Source organism: Anguilla rostrata, chromosome 9 (assembly GCF_018555375.3).
Source record: "Anguilla rostrata isolate EN2019 chromosome 9, ASM1855537v3, whole genome shotgun sequence".
Lineage (NCBI taxonomy): Eukaryota > Metazoa > Chordata > Actinopteri > Anguilliformes > Anguillidae > Anguilla > Anguilla rostrata.
In genome coordinates, this window is record NC_057941.1 from 49912920 (window position 1) to 49930964 (window position 18045).

At 47.1% G+C, this 18045-nt stretch overlaps 1 protein-coding gene across 1 annotated transcript; it reads left to right on the forward strand.

Moving 5' to 3' along the window:
- The first annotated feature begins 1392 nt into the window (after positions 1 to 1392).
- On the forward strand, positions 1393 to 17710 carry fhdc3 (FH2 domain containing 3). Its single transcript, XM_064352668.1, has 12 exons — positions 1393 to 1591; positions 3777 to 4565; positions 8218 to 8279; positions 10019 to 10121; positions 11045 to 11130; positions 12092 to 12192; positions 13123 to 13193; positions 13616 to 13723; positions 14425 to 14495; positions 14662 to 14779; positions 15294 to 15458; positions 15884 to 17710. Exons 2-12 carry the CDS (start codon positions 4320 to 4322, stop codon positions 17099 to 17101), a joined length of 2349 nt encoding a protein of 782 aa, XP_064208738.1. The 5' UTR covers positions 1393 to 1591; positions 3777 to 4319; the 3' UTR covers positions 17102 to 17710.
- The last annotated feature ends 335 nt before the right edge of the window (positions 17711 to 18045 follow it).

Genomic DNA, 18045 nt, shown 5'->3' on the forward strand with positions numbered 1-18045 from the left:
AGGTGGTACCGGGACAGTGCGGATTCGGTCTCGGGTCCCAGATCATGAGGCTCACCCCTTGCACCGACCGAGTGGGCCACCCAGCAGCTCCCCGTCGTAAATGTTTCCCCGTTCCGAAATGCTCCGAAATGTTGAAACGCTCCAGCAGAACATTCCACGCTCACTTTCCTTTCTGCCTTCGCTTCGGCTTTGAACCTTTGGAAGCTTTGGAAAACGCCGTCACGATGCAAGATAATGCTTCGTGGAAACGTTATGAATAATAAACTCTGACTAGAGTGGCTGACCCCTGTCAGGACCTCAGCCAAACCAAGCGTGCATAACAAGTCTATGGTCGGGCACTTTTTTTTAGCTTGTTGGCAGTAAGTGTAATTTTTTAAAGCATAGAATATGGTCCCAATTAACCCCAAAATTTCTGTACATCTGCTTTGACTGATGTTTTTTTTTTTTTTTATCCATTCCAATTGTAGGACCACCCGTCTGCTCACTGCAGCCTTTGTCAGTTGACCAAACACCTTTGTACATCATAGTTTCAAATTTGCATATTTTTATACCCTGTGCAATAACTTGTTTTGCATATTTAAGGAATTTAGTAAGCCACAAGGTATAGGCTATACTTTCCCCTTGAGAACAGTTTTGAGAACAGCAGAATTATGCAAAATATGCCACTTCTGAACAGGAGAGTTGGAGGGACACGCCATGTCCATATTCACTTCCATTTAACTTCTGATTTATCAGCCTATTAAACTGATAAACCGTTGATTGGTTAGAATGTAAACATTCCATTTTACCTACGTAAGCAGCATGATTTCCAAAAGACCGATACCAAATCATCGTAATTGTGTACAGCATGAGAACTTGCTTTCAGCATAGAGATAATTCAAAAATATTTAAAATTTTCAACTGAATAAAGTCTATATCAGGATATATGTTTCATATGTCTCTTGTCGCTATGATAAAATATTATTTTAATAACACAAATTATTACTTGAATTGATCTGTATCTCAATTTCACAAGTCAAACGTCCAAGTGCAAAGCCTTTATAAATGTTCCTAGCCTACATAGTTAATAAACCTGCAACGTCTGGTGTTTACATCTATCTTGGCCACGGCGAATGAAATAAGATCACATAGGGGCCTACGGACCTTCTGATTCCGGATGACGAACAGTAACTAGCAGTCATCATCGGCATAATTTAGTTCTAATTAGTTCTATGTTGATTGCATTGTGTTATTAAATCTATGAATTATATTATTACGCAGAGAACCCGTTGCATCATTCTTGCTGTATTTATGTTTATGTTTATGGATGTGTGGTCTCGGCCAGAATTCTCCGGATCTACGCATCTTTCGACGGTGGCTTCAATAGTGTTTTCAGGAAGTGCACAGGTCAACGCTGTGCGTATACCTGGCGCACAGGTGAGTGGGTGGGTACTTCTGATAGGGGGCGAGGCTATGTGCCGCGGTAATGAAGACGTGGTTTGAGTTAGGCAGTTGGAAGCGTTTGGTGCTCTCTGGCTAAAATGGATTATCATCTAAATGAACAGCGATTTGTATGAAACTTTTTCATCGAGGGATTCCGTGGTCTGCGCTGGTACGTATCGAACGTTTATGTACAATATGATACAAATAATTAAAAATATATATTTTGTAATTGATTATTTTTTGTAACGAGTTGCAATTCAAAATTACCTCCTGTAGGCTTTTACCGGCAGATTGCATTTAGCCGCTATCTCAATTAACTTGCGTCTGGTTAAATGAATTGGTCACAGTTTTAAGATCCAAACCCGTCGTCTTTACATTGTCCGGGTCTCTAGAGTGTCGTCATTTCACCATCTGTTTGGTTGCAGTACATTGGAACAATAGCCAGAAACGGGATGTTAAAAGGTTCCTTAAACTTTTTTTTTTTTTGCACGTTATCCATTGCATGGTTCAGTTTAAAGCGCGCATCATTCTGTTAAGCTCGCAGTGACTTTTCTGGCTTTCAGACATGTCAAAGGCCCGTTTAAATTAAATGGAGGTAGCGCTGTAATCAGTGTAGCATGTGTCCAATGTTTTAAATTGTCGTTGAATTTGTAGTGCCCAATGTTTTTTATTGCATTAAGAAATGTTGTAGACCTGGACTGAACCTATACTCAACAAAAATGTCCTGCAACATCTGGGTTTCTCGTTGTTTTGGTCTATTTACAGTGTATTAAAACATCACTAAAGAGGTGGTTCTTAATGCACATTTGAGTTCTCTATAAAATTAAATATCAATTTTTTTCATTAATATTTATTTATTAGCAAAATGTGCACTCTGTAACCACAAGTGAAAACGAGGGAGCAAAAAAAAATCGTATTTGTCTTGGAATATTGAACAGTGGCGTGGGTTTATCGATCATATTCAACAGTGGTGTGGGTTATTGCAGGTTATACATTATTGACAAAACTTTGCAAAATCCTGACAGCACTGGCCAAGCTCGACTTTGTGGTTGCTATTCAAGTTGTTCTCTCGCCAATATTTCCTCTAAAGGCTTTTTATACTGTAAAAAACGTTCCAAATAAAAATCATTTTACGGCTATAAAGGGTCCAACTAATTTCCCCGCTACCAGTCTGGAGCTATGAAGGACTTTTTTTCATGCTCCACCGCTACAACATATTTTTTGTTATTTCACATAAATTTAAACGGGAAAATAAATGTGCCGACATTTTCCAAGTGGTTTGTTTCAAATTCGCCCTGTAATTATTCCTACCGGCTTGCCCGAAAGCAGAATTATGCGTGTGCTCTGTTGTATTGCCACGGCGCAGGCTAAAGATTATTATAGATTATTATTCCATATGTCACGATGCTGCTACATGCTTGAATAGCTAAATGTAACAGAGGGCCTGTATCCTCATTCGGCCTTCCTCCGCCACTGTGCGAGCAGAAACTGCTTCAAAGAGCAGAACTTCTGAGACTGCGTTTATGCGTAAATTAATTTTACAAGGGGTTTTTTTTTTGGCCAATGGCGGACATGGGTTCATGTTAATGCTAGGAGGTTAATTGTGTGGCCGTTATTAGACTACTAAAGCCAGACTGTTCCTGTCCACGAGCAGTAATTCATTTTTTATTTTTATCCCCTCTCTCCAGTTTGTTAAAAAAAAAAAAAAAAAGTGCAGCGCCTATCCAGTTGGTCTTTAGTGTGAAATACGTGCCTTACAGCCAGATGTATATTCAAATGATTCTCTTATCTGGGTGCTGGGAGAAAGTGGTCAGAATGGGCAGCTTGTGACTTGACAAGAGAAATCTAAAAAATGCAAATTGTATAGACTGCTCTGGCCGATTAGTATGTTTGACTTTCTGACTGTTTTCCATGATGAACGCTGTTATCGGTAGCCTATAGGAAGACATCCAACAGTGCAGCATACCTGCCCTCTCACTCTGCTCATATATGCACATGCATATAAACTCACGGAAACAGAATAAACTATAATAAATATGTGGAACAAAAATATTTAATTGAAAATATGATTCGTCAGAGAAATGTTGATAAATCGTAATGTGTCATTAATGTGTATATTTGTCCATATATTGGGAAGTGTAGCAAATATATTTCATTACATATTTTATTTCCATCTATTTTCAGTATGTTGTATTTCTATAAGGGCCGTCAGTGGCAGTGCTGGTCAAAGGGTTACAGTTGAGTCCCCTGTCAAATACTGGTCATTGAATGGTTCACTTTGTTCGAGGAAGATGTAGAACCCTGTTTTGACTCCATAAGTAATTTTCACTTGTGTTTTTTTGGTTATTTTGCAGGGTACAGCTGAGGAAGATGAGGGAGGAAGCACCAAGAGCATAAGAACAAACTACACAGACCTCTGCCTTGCATGACCCAAACATTTGAACGGTCTTTGACTCTGCTCACACACGCAGTTTGGACTCTCGGTTCTGAAAGGGACCCTTGGGAGACACTTGTGGCCATACTTCTGCGCCTCCCTATCTCTGCTCCTGTCTCCTGTCTGTTCGGTTTGGCTTTCCATCTTGCCGACGACAGCCATCCAGATTTTTTTCCTTTTTTTTTTCTTCAATAAAAGCAGATGGATGGTGATGTAGCCATGGTTACCTCGCCTCCTTTTCGTCCGTCGGACTCCGTGGCAGACGGAGCGGATTCCGCAACTGTGGCGTCTCCTACCCCCCACCCCCACCCCACCCCCACCTCCACCTCCACCTCCACCTCCCAATCTTCCTCCTCCTCCTCCTCCTCCGCCGCCTCCCCCTCCCCCTCCCCCGCCAGGCCCCGGCAGCGCAATCGTCGGCGGCGGCGACGTCTTCTCGCGGAGCGTCCAGCGGCGGTCCCGCATGCGCAACTTCAACTGGGACGCCATCCCGCGGCAGAGCGTGCTGGGCAAGCGCAACGTGTGGACGGCGCGGCGGGGGGCCGAGCCCGAGGACTTCCCGCTGGACATCGAGCGCATGGAGGAGCTCTTCAGCCACGGCGGGCCGGGCGGGCCGCCCAAGGAGCGGCCCGCCTCCGCCGCCAAAGCCGCCACCGTCCCGGGGAGGGGCGGGAGGGGCCTGCCCGCGTCCGCCCAGGCCAGCGAAGCGGTGAGCACACGCACGGTCGCGCATGCCGCGATCCGATTGGCCCGTCGCCTCCGTTGCTTAGCAACCGCGGCGGCCTGATGCACGCTAGCCTTGTTGATCGCTGCACCTGTTGCTTCTGCCTGCCTAATCTAAGACTAGAACATTAGTAATACTAGAGTATTTCCAAATCGCGCCATCCATCTATCTACGTTTTAATGGGACCTGGGGGGTCACAAAAACTTGCACTCCCACCTTATGTCGGACCTACGTAGGCGTAGAAAGTTAGCCGTCTGCTGTTCTGAGTGACTTGTATCTGTAGCCTAGCAACAACATAGCTTAGCAATTAGATCACCTATTATTGACATTAATGCTGTCTTTCATCTGCAGTTAAGTGAGAGGGTTAGTGGAGCGGTTTCCCAAAACTGCACTGTGATCCACTGATGGATTGTGGGTGGGGCTTGGGGTGAGAGGTGGACTGGCTCATGCACTACTCTAGCTACAGCTCACAACACGTTATAAAAATAAAAAAATGTAAATATTGAAACGGAACAAAATGAATGTCCACATTCCAACTTATCTGGTGACATTTTAACACGGGGTGGGTCACAGAAAAAACAGTCGCTCGTTAAGTGAGTCTGCGATGCTCGGAAAGTTTGGGAAGCCGCAAAACCTCTTAATTGGTCTGCCTCCCGGTCGCTTAGCAACCCGAGATGGTCTGCCAGATCCCTTCTCCTGACATTTCAGGGTTGTTCTGTCCTCCGTTTAATGAGGAGGGTTAGTGTGTTCATGTGTGACTGAGATGTGTTCCAACACCTAAGGCTCCGGGGTGCGATGTGTGAATGAGTCTCTTTTGTTAAAGCATAGTCACAGTTTCTACAGACCCAACAGATACTCGGCCCCGCGGTTTAGCATTGAATGCTAGCCGTCTCCCAGCCGAGGAATCTGAAACTTGCATAATGTAATGTGTATCGTGAATATTCATGAGGGGGGGGCATGGTCAAGTACAGTGGGGTGTGGCACCTGAAACTCCTGTCACCAGTTGGAACCTCCTGCAGGTAGAGAGCTGTGAGGACAGAGCAAAGCAGTTAGCTGGTTAGTTTATGTAACTGTCTTTGCCGGCTCCGATGTTTGCGTGAATTCTCATCTGCAAACACAGTAAACCCCCTTATAATAATTTAAATAATGCTGCTCGGATTTGTGTACAGTGACAGCCACTTCTGTAGACATTATTTCATCCAGTTGAAGTTAAATGAGTGTCTTCAGCCTCTTTATTTTGCAGTGACGATGCCAATGGCTGTTCCAATAGAGATATTACTCGTCGAATTTCTCTCACAAGTTCTGGCTTACTGCTACAAGGAGAGGTGAGAGTGGTCTGAAAAGATTTCACGAGAACCTGCTCACGACCGCACTTCTTAACCGTGCCTGACTAGCGATGGTTTCACAATCGTAAAGTGGCTTATAGAAGATGAAAGAAACGTTGAGATAAATTTTCAGAAAGGCTAAAAGGAGACCCATCTAAAAAGTCACTTCCTTGATATGACTCATTCTTTCTCAGATAACCTTGGATTAAAGGTCGAAGCGCTGGCCTGCTAAGTCACAATGGCTGGGAAGGATAAGCGCTTTTTAATCCCGTGAGTGAGGCGTAGAGAACGGCCCTTGCATAACTTATAAGATCTGCACGTTTCCAGAGTCTTGATCTCTCCTTCTGTCACCGCAGATATGAAACTGTGACGTTAAACGCGCGATTAATTTATTGTAAATCGTGGACTGCGTGACGCTTTCAGAATTCCTGGTTGTGCAACCGTTTGGGATGTGGTGTGTTGCCAGGTTATTCAAACCATTTTTTGGTTTTTAACAAGCGGTCTACTATTATGTTCATGCTGGACCTAAGGCTGTGGGGATATGTTTGATAATCAGTTTGTTCTTCACTTTATAAAAAAAAATAATAATAATGAAAGACTTAAGTACATTGAAGTTCTTGTTGACATGCTATAGGTTTGGCCGTGACATATTACTGATATGCTTGTTGGGTCCATAGTGAGGTAATGCTATTGCATGACATTTATTAATGTAGATGTTATTTAATATGAATGTGTAGCTATGGGAGTTACCCGTTCATTTCATGGGGGGCTGTGGTTATGCTTGTATCACAGCTGGAACAATATTATACTGCGTTTTGCCTGCAGAAAGTTACGGATCCTTGGGTGCAATCTTTGCTTGTAAATGAGTTCCCAGGAAAATTCTGTGGTAGTGTGACTTCCGTATGATAGTCAAGATGTTCAAGCACTAAGAAAAGCAGCAAAACTGCTGATATTTTCACCCTGCCACTAATATTTATAATGTTGCACTTTAACATTATCCCCATAGTTTGGGAAGTGAGCTTGTGAATCAAAGGTCACAAGTTGAATTCCCCGCTGTGGTGCTGCTGTTGTACCCTTGAGCAAAGCACTTAACATGAACTGCTACGGTGAAATATCTCGGTGTATAAATGGATTGTGTGTGTGCGGCGTTTTATCTGAGTAATTCTCTCTGGGTAAGTGTGTGCCTGCGGTATGCTGAAATGTGATGTAATTTCACGGTTTATTTCCCCAGAAAGAATATTAGTTATTTTTAGAAAGAGAAGTAACATCTGGGGGGATAAAGGTTGTCGTTTGTATGCATTTCTCCATGGAATGGAATCATGTTGTAGAGAAAAGTGAATTTCTATACGAGGAATTTGTCTGTAGGTGAAAAGCAGTTGTTGAAATATGATGAGTAACTTGTTTGCATGACTTCACTTTAATGTTGGGGGGCAACCTCTGAACCCTTTAATTGATTCTTGTTCAGTTGGAGGTCAAAGGTCAGTTTAGCCATTGCTTTTTCTCACTGGTTACGTCATCTTTGATGGTCATGGGGTCTGTCTGTTTGCCTGGCTACCAAAGGATAGAGGATCTATTCCAGGTCAAAGGTCACCTTTTGAGCTTATATCCCTAATTTGGCACTCCTGATTCTACATATTAGTAGTCTGACTCACAGGATATAGACTGTGGGTATAAACCCGCCATTGGCCGACTATTTCAGTCAGAATTCTCCTCCCTTTCCGCTATCTGCCTGTTACCGTTTTTGCAAGGGCACCATCGATGCATCCTGGGCTTAGCGCTGCCCAAGACGATTGTGATTGGTTTAAAGAAATACAAACAAGCCAGAGAGTTTTTTCCCCTATACCGATATCCCCAGACCTTTCTTCAGCACTGTGCCAGCGCTGAAACGAAGTGTGGAGATAGGTCTGGCTGTGGTCTCTCGCTGTTGAATGAGGTATGCTTTGTTAGGGTTGAAATGAAAACCTACAGTACAGTATATCTCCAGGAACAAGGTTGGGCAGCACTGGTCAAGCACATACCAGACTACATATTGGCTTGGTGTAAAGGTGATAGAGCTGCTGAGGGTTTTTGAACCTTGTCCCTTGCTGGCCACCGTACGCGGAGATATGATGAGCCCCTTAAGCTAAAGACCAGGGTCTCCAATCAAGGGGCCGACCACATTCTGTAGCTAAGGTTCACGCATCTCTTAACTCTGAACTCTCCTACACTTAATACACAGCAGGATCTCTTTTAGGCTAGCACACAGATTCTGTCCATGTCAGCGCCCTCTCTTACCTCATTCTGCCCCCCCCCCCGTTTTCTCGTCCCCTCAGGTCTCCATTTTGAATGCTAAGAAGAGCATGAACGTTGGGATCTTTCTGAAGCAGTTTAAGCGGTAAGGGTGCTGTGCCCGTGAGGAGGGTGAACTCTAAAGACCTGCTTTCGTTGAAGTAACCACGGCTGCATTCATAAACCGGAAGCCATTCCCTGGAACCCGACACACCTGTCAATCAACGCACATGTTCGCTAATTGCATGTGCAGGTAGTGCAGAGGTGTGATTGGTTCGGTGTGCTTCATCACTGTAGATTTGTTCCAGAAATCGCTCGGAGTGTTCAAAATGACTGTCCCATGGAATAGCATAGGGCAGCCCTGCTATACGGAGACACACAGGAGCCTTTTGGAATCCTTTCTTCCGAGAGCGTATTGTGCTGTTTTTAGGGGGATGGGGACATTGGTGGTACGGGTGCGGTTCATGTTCTTTCACAGGAAACGGGTACAGAGTGGTCATCCAGGATGGAGAAGCTGACTCCTATTGGCTGGATTCCTGCTCTAACGCACCGCAGATGTGATGATTGGGCACAATTCTTCTTTTCTGACTCATTCTATTTGTTCATTGGAAATGTAGCCAGCCCTGTAAAACCGCCATCAGTAAGACGGTTCTGCGCGGTCCTCGTTCCACAGAAGGACGGTCACACCCGCAGGTGTACCTGGCGCGTCAGGTAGAGGTGACCACAGCGGCCCGGGGCTGTGTCCCAGGTCGAGTTGTTTGACAGGGGGCAGCGGGTGTTTTTTTTTTGGAAACGGGGGGCAGTGCCTCCTGGATCTAATCCCCGCCCCCCTGCATGAGTAATCCTGGCGGCCGGATTCCTTAGTGCAGACGTCGCCCTGTTCCAGAGCCGACTGATATCTGAACAGCTCTCCTACCGCAGACCAGCGGTCCTTTCTGTTGTTCATTACCGCTTTCTTCTCTCTCTATCCACCATTCAGTCTAGTGCTTTTCAGTGAATTGATACTACACTCACACATAAATACATGCATACACACACACACAATGCTTTTCAGTGAATTGATACCCCACATGGACACACGCGCACACACGCACAAACTGTTTTTCAGTGAATTCACACCCCACACATTCTCTCACACACGCACGCACGCACTCACACACACACACACACGAATGGCTCAAAGTGCAATGGAATAAGGGAACACTTGCTTATTATATTGCTTCCGCCTGCTTCAGAAACTCATTTGCACACATTAATTTGCAGTGTAAATTTGCATTGCATTTGTCTTCATTAATCTGGCCCATTTAAAGGGGGGAACGTCTCTTCTTCATGCATCTCTGAGGTCTGTGCAAACTGTCTTACTGCAGGCGGAACATCTCCTCCTTATCGAACTACCTGAGGTGCTAATTACCCAGGGTGTGACTTCCGGAACCTTATCGAGGAGTGGTTCCCCAGGAGCGATTTCAAAGCGATCTTAAGATCTCTTAAGTTGAAATAAATACCATGCCCGTCACCCAGCCCACATTTGATTGAGTGCATTTGAATTTAATTGGATTTGGTGCAAAATAGTTTCACCCACCCCCCCCCCCCCCTTGTTCTCCAGGACTAATATCAGTTTGGGACCCCTGATGAAAAGATTATAGTGCTGGGCAATGAATCTACACTTTTTCTCTCTGGTGTTCTAAGTAATCTGTTTTTCTGATTGATTTATGAATGCATGAAATGGTTGAAACTGTCTCGGCACCTTTTTAAAATTCTTTAAGCTCCTCGGTTTTTTTAGTGCATCGGATAAGTAACTCGTGTCCTGTGCTTGCACACTGGCTGACTCGTGTGCTCCCTCTACAGGCCGATGAGGGAAATGGTGGAGGACATCCAGCAGGGAAACTGGCTGAAGTTCGGGACGGGGAAGCTGAGGGAGCTGTCCAAGCACCTGCCCGAAGAGGGAGAGGTGAGCGGGATCTTATTAACCCCTTTTAGCAGTGAGGTCACATATGTGAATGGAATATCGTCAACTCAACGTTCTAATGCTGATGTAACAGTCACTGCTGGTGATTGTGATCACTGGTGGAGTTCTAGAACACTGATTTAGAATTTTGGAATAAGCATTCCAAAAAAACCTACTCTTGAGATGGTTGATACAGTTGCATTGCATTACTGTCATTTTAGCAAATTCTCATATCCAGAGAGACTTAAACAACCTTTATTTATTTATTTTTTTACATAGTATCCATTTCTACAGCTGGATATTTACGCAAGCAATTGAGGTTAAGTGCCTTGCTCCAGGGTACAACAGCAGTGCTCTACATGGGAATCGAGTCTGCAGCCATTAGGCCAGAAGCCCAGAGCCTTACCCAGTATGCTGCACTGCAGTTATCAGTTCATTGCACACAAAAGCTCCAGCCATATTGTGGGCTTCCGGAGGCTTCTGTCGGTACCTACCTCTGGAGCCACAAGGTGGTGTGGGCTGGTTTAAGCCTGTTTTGGTACCGTTATCGGTATGCGTTTTTGAATTTGGTTTTGTCATCACTGGTTCAGTTTTCCTGTTTTCCTTTTGTAAAAGTGCAAAACAACCTTATACTCAATATAACCTTTGCTCTCCACCCGTACTGTGCTGATCTGAGGGTGTAAAAAGTGTTTGTGACTGTTTTAAGCTGAAGACTTCCACGTTAAGATTGAAGACGGCAAGAGGTTGTGTTTGTATTTGCGTTTAGGTGCAAGCTGTCTTGTTTTGGTGTGAAACTAGAACAGGTTGTGTTCACGTGAAGATGCTGCTTTGTTAAGGTGTGATACTGTAACAGGTTGTGTTTGTGTTCAGGTGAAGAAGCTGCTTTGTTAAGGTGTGATACTGTAACAGGTTGTGTCTGTGTTCAGGTGAAGAAGCTGCTCGCGTTCAGGGGTGACCTGTGCCGATTGTGTGAGGCTGACCTGTTCATGGTGCTCCTGGTCAAAGTCCCCAGGTGAGTGTCCTCACTGACTGTGCTCCTGATTAAAACCCCTACATGCACAAAAAGGCATTGGGATTTACAGACTTGTCTGTTTTTCCTCCTAATTTTACACTGCTGTTCTTTGTATCCTGCTGTGGACCACTATAAATCCTGTTTAAGCTGTTAGCCTACGCACCACACTGGCACTTGCAAAGAACCATGAGTCAAAATTAAGTTGGGGGGGGATTTGTTGATGTTGGGTAGCCATAAGAGTGAAGCTCTCAACAAAGCACTCTTCCTTATATCAACGACGACAGTGCCTACAGTACATGAGTTTTTTTTTTTAAAATTTATAAAGAGAGGGCTGGGTTGCATGTTGTGCATCACTGCCAGTGGCACGCGCGTTGCATGTAATAGCGTGTGATAGCATGGAAAATACCTCTTCACTTCACACTGTATGTTCAAGCTTTTCCAAAAAAAAAAAAAAAAAAACCCTCTTCGGAATCTAACCTTCAACACGGTTTAGAGTGATTCTGGACGATGTCCCGCACCATGTTGTTTTAGGGTATTTGGATACTTAAATATTAAAGAATGGAGTTCATTTTTTTTAAGCAACCGAACCTCCTCCAAAAACCACTTCTGTATTTCGCATGCCATTTCCTGTCTATACTGCGGCTATATTTTCCAATGTAGCCCATTAATAATATACGGCTATGAGCGGTCTCGCTTCCAAAAAATAAAAAAATAAAAAATGCTGACAACTAGCGCTCAACGTAATGGGAGAAGAACGCATCTGAAAACCATAATTAATTCTGCTGTCATTCATTCAAACGATGGGAAAACAAGCGCAGGATGACAGCAAATGTCGGGGGTTAGACGCGAGTGTTTATTTTGAATCGAACTCCGTTATTTTTGAATTGGCCCGTGCGGTAGCGTGCGTTTACTTGGCCGGCGCGCGCCGACGCTGATATTAATAATTAACGATTCCTTCCAGCTACGAGGCGCGAATCCGCAGTCTGGTTCTCCGCGAGGAGTTCTTCCCCCTCATCGAGGAAATGAAGCAGTCCATCGCCGTCATGACAACGGCTGCTAAAGGTAACGCCTGCCTGCTCTGTCTGCCTATGTTTCTCGCCCCCCAAGAGAATGCGTCAATGTTTTGAGTGAAAGTAGCTCCCAGTTCTCCTCACTTAACCCACGGGTGTCAAACTAAAATCCTGGAGGACTGCAGTGTCTTTGCGGTTTCCCTTCAGTCAGGCCAATTAAGGACCTACAGAACAAGATGTGGGGATTTTTTTAGCGAACCAGTGTCTTAATTACCAGTGCTGAAAAGTTGAAAACCAGCAGACCCTGCAGCCCTCCAGAACTGGATTCTGACACCCATGACTTGATGAACCGGTGCAAATTGGCTGCCATTTGCTGGTTCACGCAAAGCCCATTTACTCTAACCAAACCTTGGGAGAAAAATCATAATTGCGAGCTTGAATTTGAGGTTTGAATTATCATGCTTTTGTTGTGTATTTTTGCAGATGGATAAACATGTAGTTACTTTTTATGCAGGGTAAAATGCACTTGCGTGCAATTTGGGACTTTAAAGTTCTAAGACTTTATTTCAAGACTTTACTGTCTGCCGAACAAACCATATCATTTCATGCCACTGCATTGTATTTGTCTGTTGCCGTGTCGCAAACAGCTGCAGAGAGGTCAGCACATTGCTACTTTGTGCTATCACACAGTTTAGCTCATTTGCAATTTAACTCTTTGCTGCCTTCGTGCTCTATAGAATCAAGATCTTAACAACCATGGCTTTAACCCTTTCAAAGAGTAGGTTTTTTGTAATGTTTTCTCAGAACTCCACTGCTTTCAATGGCCAGCAGTGATTGTGACATCAGAATTAGAATGTTCAGTTCAGTTAACCATTATGTGATTAGAACGTTCTTATCTTGCGGCATAAAAGGTTGAAGGCCCACTAAATGTAATGCGTATGCATCTGTACATCTGTCTGTCTGTCCGTCTGTACATCCGCAGAGCTGCTGGACTGCGATGACCTTCACTCCATCATTCGCCTGGTGCTGAAGGCGGGAAACTACATGAACGCCGTGAGTGAAGAAGGGAGCTCACTCTGTAACCGGGCGGGCTTTAGGGGGTTTCCACGGAAACGGCGCTCTGCTGAAACAAAGCTTAATCGCTTTAGCCTTAATCGCTCACAGTTCCCTTGGCTATTCAAGCAAGGGAATGGTTATCTTTTCCTTTTTTTTTAAAAAAGGAAGAGCAATACATTTGGAGTACTTCTGATTGGTACAGAGTAATTTAAACCATGACCATGCTGTTCTTGGATGGAAGTGACCCTTGCACTTTGCATTTGTAGTGTGTTAGTGGCACAGTAGTATTATTCCCTGTGACCTCTGACCTTTAACCCAAGGAAGTGGTGCAGAGCCCTTTGAATCCCGCTTTGCTTGCCCCTGCCCCTTTTCCCCTAATCTGTTCTCTCTCTTCCTCCTCGGCCGTCCCGTCCTGGTAGGGCGGATACGCGGGAAGCGCCATCGGGTTCCGGATGGCCTCGCTGCTCAAGCTGGTGGACACCAAGGCCAACAAGCCCAGCATGAACCTGATGCACTACGTGGCCATGGTGAGGCGCTGCTGAGCATCAGATGGAACGCAGCTGTGTCACATGTTGTGATGTAAATTTGTACACAGTGTAAAATGAACTCTTAGAGAGAGCATATGGTCTCTATTGGACTCCTATGTTCCGTATTAGAGTTGAATTAGCTCTACACTTTTTAAGGGTGTACCACTTTTGCTACAGGTTCTATAGACCAGGGGTGTCCAGTCGTATCCAAAAAATGGCCCGGTGTGGGCGCTGGATTTGGTTTTAGCCCAGCACTACAACACCTGATTCAGCTTAACTAATCATGCAATCAAGAACTTGCCAAGTGCAATCAGGCATCATAGTGCTGAGCCAAAACAAAAACTTCACGAGCAAACAGTTACTTACAAAATAAATAATATTGTCATCAATTAATTGTTTCTGTAACTGTTTTATTAAAGCAATACGGCACTCAAGACTGTGCTCTATTGTGAGTACAGTTCACTTCGCATCATGCCTAGCAGTTCCCCTGTAGCTGTGACTATATTCACAATACAGCACTTCCTCTCATGCCCTATTGCTTAAATATAACACTGGAAACTCCTGTCACTGGAAGCACAGATGACAGATAGAAGATGGTAGCTGACCATATGATTAGTTTGTAGAACGTGCGCTTGTTCCGAAGTCGGTCCTAATGAGCCAAAATTCAATAAAATCTTTCTCTCTGCCCCCCCGCGCTTCAGCAAGCTCAGAAGATCGACGCGTCGCTGCTGAAGTTCCCCAATCAGCTTCAGAACATCGGGGCTGCAGCCAGGTACAGGAAACTGGTGGTCGGGGGGGTAGCCGGGGATTTTTGGGTTCCGTGAAAAGTTCTTGCATGTGTTTCTTTACATAACCTTTCAGTGGGTGTTTATATTTGGTCTGATTGGTGTAGCTGTTTGGGCGATGACTGTAACTGAGTTCTCTTCCACCCCACGCAGGATCCAGAAGCAGGAAGTGGAGACGGACTTCAAGAGGGAGGTGGAGAAAGTGAAGGAGGCGAAGGAGGACTCTTCCAAGCAGCCGGAGCTGGAGTCGCAGATGGAGAGCTTTCTGAGGGTGAGTGGGTCGCATGCAAACAACCATCAAACGAGCAAAAAACCCACACATCTACATTTGTCCACCAGGGGAAATCCTTCGCTTTTTATATTGTGCGAGACAAACGCAGAAGACCACAGCTGTGTATGCAATGCTTTGCCTCTGTGAACTTTTGCTTTCAGAGATTCAGCCTAAAATCAGTAACACTGGCATATTAACATCAGATCTTCTTGAGCTGCTAAGTGGAACCAGGTGTGCCCAGTTAGGGCTGAAATGTAAACCTACTGGACGATGGATCTCCAGGAACAGGGGTTGGTCAGCCCTGTGTTGCACCGGTTCTCATTACGTGTTGATGTGAACATAGTTCCAAGTTGAACTATGCGGTTGTTCCCTGCACTTGGACCGGTACTTCTCTCTAGGGGTTTCGTCATACTTGTTCCTGGTTATGGTTATACACTTTGTTGTACGTCGCTGTGGATAAGAGCGTCTGCCAAATGCCTGTAATGTAATGTAATGAACCCTTGCCCCTTCCCAGAGGGCCGAGGTGAGGCTGGCCGAGGTGGAGGTGTCCCTGCAGGCCCTGGACTCCGTCAGCCAGTCCGTGGCCGAGTTCTTCTGCGAGGATCCCGCCCTCTTCAGGCTGGAGGAGTGCTGCTCCATCTTCCACTCCTTCTGCGACAAGTTCATGAGGGCCGTGCAGGTGAGTACCCCAAGACCAGAGCCGTACAGGTGAGACCCCAAACAAGGGGTGTCAGACTCCAGACGAGGGCGAGACAGAGCCCAGACACCGGGGGCGTCTGACTCCAGACAGAGATTTTAAGGCTATGGTTTAAAAAAAGTCCCAACTCAACTAGATGGGTCGATAGATTGATTAATAGATCTAGTTTATTGATCTCCAACAGCAGCAGATCTCCATGTACAGCACTGACACACAGGCGTAGTGAAAGTAACACCCATCACATGACACATCTGCACACATACTGAACCCTGCCAAGCACTATGGTGCAGGTTTGGATCCTATGGGACAGGTGTGTGAGCCAGAGGCTAAAGGTAACTTGTAGCCCTGACTTTTGAAAGACCCCTGACACGATGGCGGCTCTCTTTCCGTTTGCTGGCTCTGCGCAGGAGAACCGCGAGCGGGAGGTGGCGGAGCAGAAGAAGAGGCAGAGGCTCCAGAACGCGGCCAAGCGGCGGTCGGTGGCCACCTGCTCCGGCCTGGACCGCGACAAGGACCTGGAGGACGTGGCGCTGGAGGCCGTCCTGGAGAAGTTCCTGTCCAGCCGCGGGTCCCGCCGGAGGGGCGGGGCCACCGCGCCCGCGGGGGGCAGCCTGGCCGATTTGGGCTCGGGGAAGATGACGACGACGTCGACGACCTCCTCTGCGGGGGAGCCCCAGCCGAAGCCCTGCCCCTTCAGAGGCGCCGAGGCACGAATGAACGGGTGGAATTCGGCTCAGGACCTGAGCGTGAGCGCGAGCGCCCGGACGGGGGAGGGGCAGCCCCGCGGGGCGGACGAGAGGAGAGAGAGGGCGGCGTCCATCGACAGCAAGACCACCCCGAAGGGGCGCGACCGCGCCCGCGACCGGAGGAGGACGGACTCCCACTTCTACCCCGGCGTGCGCTCCTCGGCCGCGTCCTTGGTGGAGGAGGAAGAGGAGGACCGGGCGGAGGCGGAGGGGGAAGGGGAGAAGGAGAACGAGGAGAACAAGGAGGAGGAGGTGCTGAGGATGCGGGAGGTGTCCCGGCGCGTCCTGCGTTACCAGAGCAGCCGGGAGAGCCTGTTGCCCGGGCAACACCTCCTCCTGGAGCCCCCGCGGGGGCCGGGCGGAGCCGCCACTTCGCCCCTGCGCCGCGACGGCGAAGCCCCGCCCCCTCCCCGCACCGTGCTCAGCCCGCGCCTGCCCCCCAGGGCCACCCCTCCCAACGGCCACAACCGCCGCCACTCACCCGCCGTCTCCCCGGGCGACCGCCTCGAGAAGCGCCCCCCCGCGGTGTCCCCCAGGGTCCCGCCCCCTCCCCTGGCGCTCGTGGGGAGGATGAAGTCCCTGGACAGCTGCCTCCCATCGGCCCCGCCTTCCCAGCCCTCCCGCCCCGCCCCCAGGACCGCCACCTCCCTCCCCGACTGCCCCATGCAGAGGGCCCCCTCCCGGGGCCCCACGGACGTCCCGCCCGCCTTCCGCTTCGGAGACATCTTCCAGAAACGGGCCAATCAGGGCTCGGAAAGGGCAAGGCCGGACAGGCGGGGGGGGTCGGCCTTCGTGTCCTTCTTCAAGCGCCTGGGGGAGAGACCCCCCCCGACTCCCGCCAACGGGACCGCTGGAATCCTGAGGACCCTGGGCCCCTGACCCTGGGCCCCTGACCCTGGGCCCCCGCTCTCAGAGACACTCGTGACAGAGATCCAGGCCGTTTTTGTTTTTAAATTCTCTTTGTTTTTAATGGTTTTAAATTTCTGAGCCTCGAGAATACCGGGTTCCTCCTGTCCTCCTGTTTTTTTTTGTGGGGGGAGGGACTGTTTTTAATTAAACCAAGGCAAGCGTGCACTTGCTTTGGTCCCATCGGTAGAACGTGACCGAGTTCGTCGATGGACTGTGTGTAAGGGGACGTGTTTAGCTGTGGAAGTCCTTCAGGGTTCCCAAACTGTTTTGATAAGATTAACATTATTTATTTTCCGAATAGGGTGCCCTGGCCTAAGGCGACAATGGCTGAGCATTTTAAACAGTGAATCCGACTCACTCACTGTACATCAAGTTCATCCTATCTAAAGTTCATTGTTTGGTAGTAATGTATCTTTTGGAAGCTGATCCTAAAACCACTCCGGTCCTGTTTAATTCTCGCACCCCCCAACCAAAACCCGCCCCAACCCCCTCAGTCCACCTGCGTCTATCAACTTAGGAGACGTCTCCAAAAAAAACGGGTCAAATTATTTTTTTTTAATAAAGTGTGGTGTTCCATCATTCTCTGCATTTGGATGAAATCATTTTTTCCCTCTGTTTTTCCAATTTAAGGATCTGTCTTGCGTAGTTCGGTCCTAGATAAGGGGGGAACTTGTGAGAATGTGGAAAAAGTGATGCTGTCTCGTGCCCGACGTCATCGTCGGGAGAATCGTGGAGGGATGTTGAGGACGTCGGGTTGGCGTCGCTGGAGACGTGCGTTTGGATAGGGACCACAGGCAGACATTACTGAGCCTCCAGTCACTAACTTGGTAAAACTTGTTCTGAGGTGCGCAGATTTTCGATGCCCGTTGGTATGCAGTTGCTTTTGTTTGTTATTGGATAATTGTTCACTGAGC